This window comes from Setaria italica, chromosome VI (genome assembly GCF_000263155.2).
Source record: "Setaria italica strain Yugu1 chromosome VI, Setaria_italica_v2.0, whole genome shotgun sequence".
In the NCBI taxonomy this organism is placed as follows: Eukaryota; Viridiplantae; Streptophyta; class Magnoliopsida; order Poales; family Poaceae; genus Setaria; species Setaria italica.
In genome coordinates, this window is record NC_028455.1 from 16,646,167 (window position 1) to 16,654,365 (window position 8,199).

General features: G+C 50.0%; 1 protein-coding gene across 1 annotated transcript; it reads left to right on the forward strand.

The window, feature by feature from the left end:
* The first annotated feature begins 2,425 nt into the window (after nt 1–2,425).
* On the forward strand, nt 2,426–5,694 carry LOC101760868 (probable monogalactosyldiacylglycerol synthase 2, chloroplastic). Its single transcript, XM_004973129.3, has 8 exons — nt 2,426–2,892; nt 3,052–3,224; nt 3,425–3,586; nt 3,674–3,815; nt 3,911–4,135; nt 4,263–4,325; nt 4,413–4,487; nt 5,434–5,694. The coding sequence occupies exons 1-8, from the start codon at nt 2,620–2,622 to the stop codon at nt 5,692–5,694; spliced, it is 1,374 nt and encodes a 457-aa protein (XP_004973186.1). The 5' UTR covers nt 2,426–2,619.
* Nucleotides 5,695–8,199: the final 2,505 nt, after the last annotated feature.

Sequence of the window (8,199 nt, forward strand, 5' to 3'; positions counted from 1 at the left end):
GTAACCGTGGAAGCATGAGGTATTCTGCAGCCCGCTCGTGAAATTGTACAAGGGGTCAACGTTGAGTTCGAACTCCAGTTTGTGCAGCTGGTTGGAGAGGCAATCAATGTCTGGGAACTCAGCGACGTCGTGCATGAAGAGGTGGATGAGGCGGTAGACAGCTGCGTCCTCGTCGTGCTACAGAAGGAGAGGAGACGTCAGGTGATCGAGTCGAGGATGCGGTGGTTCTTGAGCTCTGGGAGGGCGACGCGAAGGAAGGCGCCATCGCCAGCGGCGGAGAGGTCAAAGAAGCAGGCGTGGCCACCATTTGCGGGGTGGCTCGGGAATTGGCGAAACTCTCTGAGAAGAGCATCTAGCAGCACAGGTGGAAGCGCGGGTCCATCAGGAAAGCCTACGCGGGGAGGCGATGGCAGGACGCGGCGTGGGCGACACGTTCCCGGCTGACCACGGCACGATGCGGGGAGGTCGGATCTGCCACCACGTGGCAATGGAGGTGAGCAGGGAGGGTGGGCCATGGTGGCGACATGGGGAGGAGAGTGCAGGGTGGGGAGACGGTACGGGGAGGAGAGAGGAGAGGGGGTGAGGACTGAGGAGGACATGGTAGGGTTTCGGCTGCGGTGGAGCGCGGTTGATTTTCAGAAAATCAGAGGGTTTTTAATCATTTTGATTGGGCATTAGCAAAGTTGGCTTGCCAGAAAGTATAGTTTTTTTATAAGGAAAGTAGTAACAATCAGTTAGCGGTGGATTAACCGCTCCGAGGCCCCTGCATCGTCCCTAGGGGCGACTCGGGCGGCACCACCACCCGTGCTCGTGCACCGCCCCCTCCGCCATCCTCCTCGTCGCCACCAGAGCTCGGCCGCGATTAGGGTGGCGGCAGGTGTCCTCATCTTCACTAACCAACTAGCGCCTCCTCCTCCCTCCCCCTTTTTTCTCCTGGTGATGTTGCAGCCGGCAGCGGCGGCCATCCTTCGGTTGGCAGCACCTAGATCCGGCACTAGGTTGCCCAGATCCAATGTTCCCCTACCTGTTTGAGTGATTTCCCTTGCGGATCTGCTCGGGCGTGTCTCAGGGGTGTCCATGGCTCGATCTAGTCCCTGATGGTGTGGATTGACCAAGCTATGTGTCAATCAGTGGCAGCAACATCAAGCACTAACGGTCTACCTTACCGGCGCAGCCCAGCCTCTCCACGGACAGATCCACAGCCCCCTGATGGGGGGCTCGCCAACCCCATAGGGTTGGGCTGTCCCACACTGGACCTTCGTTGGCTGCCAGCCTAGGCGCTTCGGCTGTGGCTACAACACGAGGTTTAGGCCGACACGAAGCAGTGCAGGGGCTGCGAGCTGTGGTTCGGCTACCACCTAGGGCGATGGAGGCCTTGCGGCTGCAATCATCCACCATGCTAGCTGTCCACGTTGTGCCTTGCTGCTCGTGCGAGCTGCTGAGAGCTCAAGCATTGCAAGGTAATGTACCATGGATATCGACTATGTGCAGCAAAAGCGTTTGTTCTGTGACCGATGGTGGCAAAAGCTTTGACGGTGGCTCCCATGGGTGTCGTAGAAGCATCTTCGACGTGCCTCCCGCACTCTCATTGTTGGACCTCCGGGTGAAAACCTAGTCCAGTTCTTGGGCCGGCAATGACGACGTTCTACAGTCGTGTCCTTGACGGGGGCATCGTCGTGGAGAATCCTCGCTATGTTGTGATCATTGTCATGCCACATTCTAGTGCATGGCCGTTGTGTTGTAATCTGTGGATATGCCCCAATTTTACCCTTGTGCTGGGTGTGGTGTTCTTCGTATTCGTGGTTATGCCATAATTTCGTCCATGTGCTGGGACTTGTTGCTAGTTGAGGCCTACTATAGCTAGGTAATCTAGTGTGGTTTTAGCCCGATTTTCCTGAATTAACTGAGAGCCGTAGGGTTTTGGTCTCGTTTCCCTAAAAACTGAGGTCGTTGGTATGTGGTGTGCCACATCGTTCAATACATTTCAGGTAGGGATGCTCTCCCCCTAGACAATTCGAAACAATAAGGAAAGTAGTAGTTTGTAGGAACTCATCACCTTTCTTCTTGATTGTTAGTGGTGTTTGAAAGAAATTTGAAACCGCTCAGAATATAATGCATGATACAGTATCAATGTTGAAATGCGTAGTAGAAGTGGCATGTTCTGGTTTTCGATGGGTAAAACAATTTTTACGCGTAGTGACAAAGGGTCATTAGAAAAGGGAAAACAAATTAAAAATTCATGTATCGTTATGTACAACATTTTTTGTGCTTATGAAATGGAAGTACCAAATATATTTCTCTTTAAGTCACAGTTCACACAATAGTCTTGGGAGGATAATGCCGGTATCTAGGAGGGAATATTACGCGTTTGATTCCAGGACGGTTGGCAGAAAATCACAAATAAATAGGAAGATGATGAGGTGAAGTGAAACAGAAGAATCCATTGTTGGGCACGGCAATAAAGCTCCCCTCGCCTCGCCACCTTCTCTCGTTCCTCCTCCGCCCACTCCCCGCACCTGCAAGGCTTCGTCCAGTGGTCCAGAAAGAGCTCGTAGACGGCCCCGCAACCCGCGCCAGGTGATCTCGGTCGCCACTCCCCGGCGCTCCATACGCGACGCCATGCTGGGCGGCGTGCTTGGCGGCGGCGGCCGCCAGCTATACCAGCCCCTCCGCTGCGGCTTCTACGACGGCGCGGCCGGGTGTGGCGGCCTACCCGTCGACGGCCTCGCCGCCGCGCTCTCCGAGGAAGCCGCCGACGCCGTCCGCGTCTCCGCCGGCGGTAAGGCGGCGAAGAACGTGCTCATCCTGATGAGCGACACAGGCGGCGGCCACCGCGCCTCCGCTGAGGCCCTCCGCGACGCCTTCCTCATCGAGTTCGGCGACGCCTACCAGGTGTTCTGCCTAATGCCCGCCGCTCCTACTCGTCGTCCCCTCGGAATCGTCTTTTCAAAAGTTCAAAAACAAGAAACCGATCGAGCTCCAAACCGTTTATTCAGTATTTTTGCAGTGTATTTTTTCTTTTGGCTGAATTGAATTTGACAATTGGCACAGGTGTTTGTGAGGGATTTGGGGAAGGAGTACGGCGGCTGGCCGCTGAACGACATGGAGCGATCGTACAAGTTCATGATCCGCCACGTGCGCCTATGGAAGGTGGCCTTCCACGGCACCTCTCCGCGATGGGTGCACGGCATGTACCTCGCCGCGCTCGCCTACTTCTACGCTAAGTACGCTCGCGCGACTTGAATTGATCCCCCCACAGTCCCATACTACATTGCTCGGTATCAATGTGTCAGTTCCTCAGCAGCAACACTGCCTGATCCGTAAATATTGAGCACTGTTGTTGTGTTGATGATGTGCTTGGTAACTGAATCAGTGTTGACGAGTTATGTTCTAAGTTCTGATTGATGCAAATGGTTGGTTTCAGCGAGGTGGTGTCCGGGATCATGAAGTATAAGCCGGACATTATCATCAGCGTGCACCCGCTGATGCAGCACATACCGCTGTGGGTTCTCAAGTGGCAGAGCTTGCAGCCCAAGGTACCCTTCGTGACCGTCATCACCGACCTCAACACCTGCCACCCGACATGGTAACCGCTGCGTGCGCTTCTCATCTGCTCAGTACGAATTGGCCAATGGGGAGTTTGTTGTGTAAACCTGAATGCTGGGTGGTCCAGGTTCCACCACGGCGTGACAAGGTGCTACTGCCCCTCCGCCGAGGTGGCAAACAGGGCCCTGATCCAAGGCCTCCAACTCTCCCAAGTCCGCGTCTTCGGGCTGCCGATCAGGCCCTCCTTTTGCCGTGCCGTGCTCGAGAAGGTCTGCGTACATGCAGCGAATTCGGTTAACTTTCTGAGCTGCACGTCCTTCCTTGCATTGCATGTGATGCCGCCTTACATCTGCTTGGTTCACAGGATGAGATCAGGAAAGAACTTGAGTTGGCTCCTGAACTGCCTGCAGTTCTACTGATGGGAGGCGGCGAGGGAATTGGTCCGGTGGAGGAGACCGCGAGGGCGCTTGGCGAGGAGCTTTACGATTACCGGAGAAGGCGCCCGATGGGGCAGATTGTGGTCATTTGCGGCAGGAATCAGGTGCTACGGTCCACCCTGCAGTCCCTGAGATGGAAGGTCCCTGTCAAGGTACCATACAAGAATATGCCGAATAGAGAGGATGATGCCTTGTTATGATGCGCATTTCAGATGGATACCTTTGCAGTTACAGTTTGGCCTTGGGTTTTGGCTGATGTGTGAAGATGTTTTCCTTCAGATAAGAGGGTTCGAAAAACAGATGGAAAAGTGGATGGGGGCCTGCGATTGCATCATCACAAAGGTTTGTTGGCGCCATTCATGCTAATGCTATTTAACTGATTATTTCTGTCAGTGCTACTACTGATGGATTTATTCCTCGCATTGGAAGGCTGGTCCAGGCACAATTGCAGAGGCATTGATAAGGGGACTTCCTATTATCCTGAACGACTTTATCCCCGGACAGGTATGTGCATTTTTTATAAGAGAAAGTTTAGTAATCTTAAAAAGTTACATCAAGGTGATATAATTATACTAAGACCACGCCCGGGCCTCCGCACCTGCTAGGATACACACAATCTATTTATAACATTTAAATTAGTAGAAGAGCAGCGTGGTCTTATATATCATGTGGCAACTAATACAACACACAATTTGATCTTCAGTTCCATCCACATGCCATGGTAACACATAGACCATGAAGATCGTTATCTTAAAACAATACCTTCAACAAGACTGTTGCTAGGTATAGGCAGCTAAAATCAGACCTAGGGATTTCTCCCGAAGTCAAGGAACCGGTAGTACCGCCAAAATAAGGTCCTCGGTGTTGCCTCTCCCTTCGTTCCGAGCCAATACTACCATGGTACCCAGTCTTGCCCAACTACAATTGGCCACAAACTCTCGTTGTCCCACAATGACCTTGTTACGAAGTTGCTAGTAGGCATATGCACAATGCCCGTACTCCCGTAGATTCATGCAAGAGTCAGCGGTTCCATGAGTTGAAGACAAGGTTAAGGTGACTCCAGTCTCTGATAAATCATCACGAGAGGTAGTTGCCCAATTGTTGACAGCCCCGGCCTATCTGGCCTCCTTCACGTGGCCACTGACACAATCCGGCAACACCCACACCTTGCACTGGAAGAACCACACTGCACCTTGCCATGAGAGGAAGCTGACGGGTTTTCAGACCTCCTCCACTATTCCATGAAGTATCACTAATTTGGTTTACTAAGTCTAAGCAAAGGTATTCTTAAATTTGGTGGTCTGACTAGTTACATTCATCTTTGGTATGTAGGCCACCTGAGAGTGACTGTTTCTGTGGTTCTGTGTTTATTATAAGACCATAGAGTGCCACAGAACGATTTTTGTTGGTACATAATCATTACAAATCATTAACTTTTGCTCTTGTGCAGGAAGTTGGAAATGTGCCTTATGTCGTGGACAACGGTGCTGGTGTGTTCTCCAAGGACCCAAGGGAGGCTTCAAGACAGGTTGCCCGGTGGTTCAGCACAGATGCGGATGCCCTCCAGAGATTCTCCCGTAATGCGCTGCAGCTAGCACAACCTGAAGCCGTGTTTGACATCGTCAAGGATATCCACAAGCTCCAGCAACAATCCGCAGCGGTTACCCGGATCCCCTACTCCTTGACCTCGTCATTTTCGTACCATATATGAATTCAAGAATACGATTACAGTTAAGTATTCTCCATATGTTGGATATGCCTTGGAACTTCCATCTGTATTTATAGAACTGGCATCCTGCCCTGTAGTAGCTCTTCAGTTTATATATGTCAATTTTCAATTCAATAAGAAAAGAAGTAACTGAGCACTGAACTGCCTGAGGGCTTGTAATCCGCTGATTTATGGGTAAAGCTTTGGAGAGAATCTACCCTACTAATTCACCAAAGTTTTCTTTGCTAGATCCACCCCATTAACTACCCCCACTGTGATGTCTTTTTATTTGTCCACACCAATCATTACACCCAGACATCTCACTTCGTAAAAATGAAGCGCGGCCCACCACACACGCGCATACCCCTCTCGCAAGCAGCACGCCCGCCAGCCCCCCAACTTGCGGCCCCACCGATTCCTCAGCTCCACATACCACAATCAACTCTGCAAGACTGCGACTCCTCTCCGACATGTCGAACGCCGCTGACTGCATACCTGAGGTCGAGGAGAGGAGCGGAGGAACACTAGAGCTCGACCGCACCACCTCTTCTCAGATAAGGGACACCAAGATCTCCGCTTGCCATGCCAACGGCCGCCACGTTTGGTGCCTCGCGCTCGCCCTCATCCTCGACCTAGAGGACCACAAAGAGGACAACACACAATTCGCTGGATCTAAGCACGACAGCTGCGACTGCGCTCCATCCGACGCTTCCTGTCACCACGCTCGCAGCACGACCTTGATGGATGCTCAACCATGACACCCACGCCTCCACCACGGTCGACCAGGACTCCCGCACCGTCATCGTCCGGGTTGACCATGCCGCCTTGGTAAGTCGATTTCAATGTGCCTATTCTAATTATTGGATGCAGTTGCTAGGGCAAACAAGTACCGGCTCCTTCTGGTGCTCTGGCAGCATAGCAGGTCTGCAGCGGCTCTCTCTCCCTCGTTGCCAAGACCGTTCATCCTCATGCTGCAAATCCTCGATGAGTCCACGTTGCCCGTTCCATGTGCCGTCCTGCTTCACTTTTGCAAGGACTAAAGAGGCCAAGAGCTTTAGTCCCGGATGGTAACACCAATCAGGACTAAAGGGTAAACGGTAATACCAACCGGGCACCCTTTAGACTAAAGGGTCCCCCACGAGTTACTACAAAAATGATTGCATCTCCTACTCAGTTAGATGTGCTGTGTATATGAGATGGTAAGGAAGCTACGCGCGAGGCTTTAGGTCATGGGTTCGAATCCCACACACCACGCACGCGCATATTTCGTATGAAAAATCGCATGACTTGTGACTTGTGTGGAGCCTCTTAGAAATTTTGAATATTTTTATAGCGAAAAACCTTATACTAACCGAGACTAAAGGAAGGTTTTTAGTCCCGGGTGAAAAACCTGAGAGTAAAGATGAGGACTTTTAGTCACGATTAATAGTTCCGGTTGGTTAAATCGAGATATATGAGATTTCCTAACCGGGAGTAATGCTCGTTTTTCTACTTGGTCAATTCCCGGTTTGTGCCTAATCGATCTAGGACATCATGTCGTACACTACTTATTTGGATTCTAATGGCAGTGTTATGATTAGCAATTGACCGTCTGCAGAGCATGATTCCTGTGTGACCATGGAGTCCATCATTAAGAAGATTCTTAATGTTCTTCCTTGGGGTGCTGTGCGTATCGTTGCTAGGTTTTATTGGAAGAAGAAATTAATTGAGCCATCACATTCCTCAGCTCCACATCAACCCGGGATGCATTAAGCTCAATATGATGAACGTTTCATTCGACACAGATGCTAAAGACAATTCTTCAATATGCTAGAAGAGTGGTTAGGTGCTAATCCTTCAATTGAGGACTTTCATGGCATGATCTTCAATATGCTTATGCTCTTTCCTTTGCTTAACATTTTTTTCATGGTTCCTGCAGAGAGCACAAACAGATAGCATGTCGTGGTTCCTTGTCGATGCGAGAGAGCAAAGCAAAATGGAAAAGCCATGGGTCAAAAATGGTCAATGTTTGGTCGTGGTTTTATTGTTCTCAACATGAAAATTCAACTCTGACTTTAAAAAATAAAATCTTGCTCAATGCAATCACCGAGCCATTATGTAAATCAAAGGTGAATTTCATTTTCAAAAACCAATGTAGATCAAGAATTCTTGACCATATTAATTTAGGTTAAATCAAAGATACTTAGTTTATTGAATCAGAATAAATAATCTTCAAGTTTTACCATGTGTGGTTTATGGGATTCGGTTCCTAGTTTCGGCTAAAATAGAGAGAGAATTTTGAAAGCAAAAAAAATAAAAGGCTCAGAAAACTATAACTAAAAAATTGGATTTTCAATAAGCATTAACCAAAAGAGATTTTCATCCTATTTTTTCATGAGCCTAGCACGTGTATATAAATCATGAAAAATACTACACAAGCTCTACTTGAAGTTGGGGCTCTAGGCCAAGCCAATTAGCTCATGTGGGAGCAGGCTGATCGGTCCGAGGGGTTTTAGCTCCTCTGGTTCT

What these genes read in the sequence shown, in the direction of transcription:
- LOC101760868 (XM_004973129.3), top strand. Translation starts at nt 2,620, where the DNA reads ATGCTGGGCGGCGTGCTTGGCGGCGGCGGCCGCCAGCTATACCAGCCC. An exon ending in AACACCTGCCACCCGACATG is followed by an intron (nt 3,587 to 3,673) that starts GTAACCGCTGCG and finishes TGGGTGGTCCAG; the next exon opens with GTTCCACCACGGCGTGACAA. An exon ending in GCCGTGCCGTGCTCGAGAAG is followed by an intron (nt 3,816 to 3,910) that starts GTCTGCGTACAT and finishes CTTGGTTCACAG; the next exon opens with GATGAGATCAGGAAAGAACT.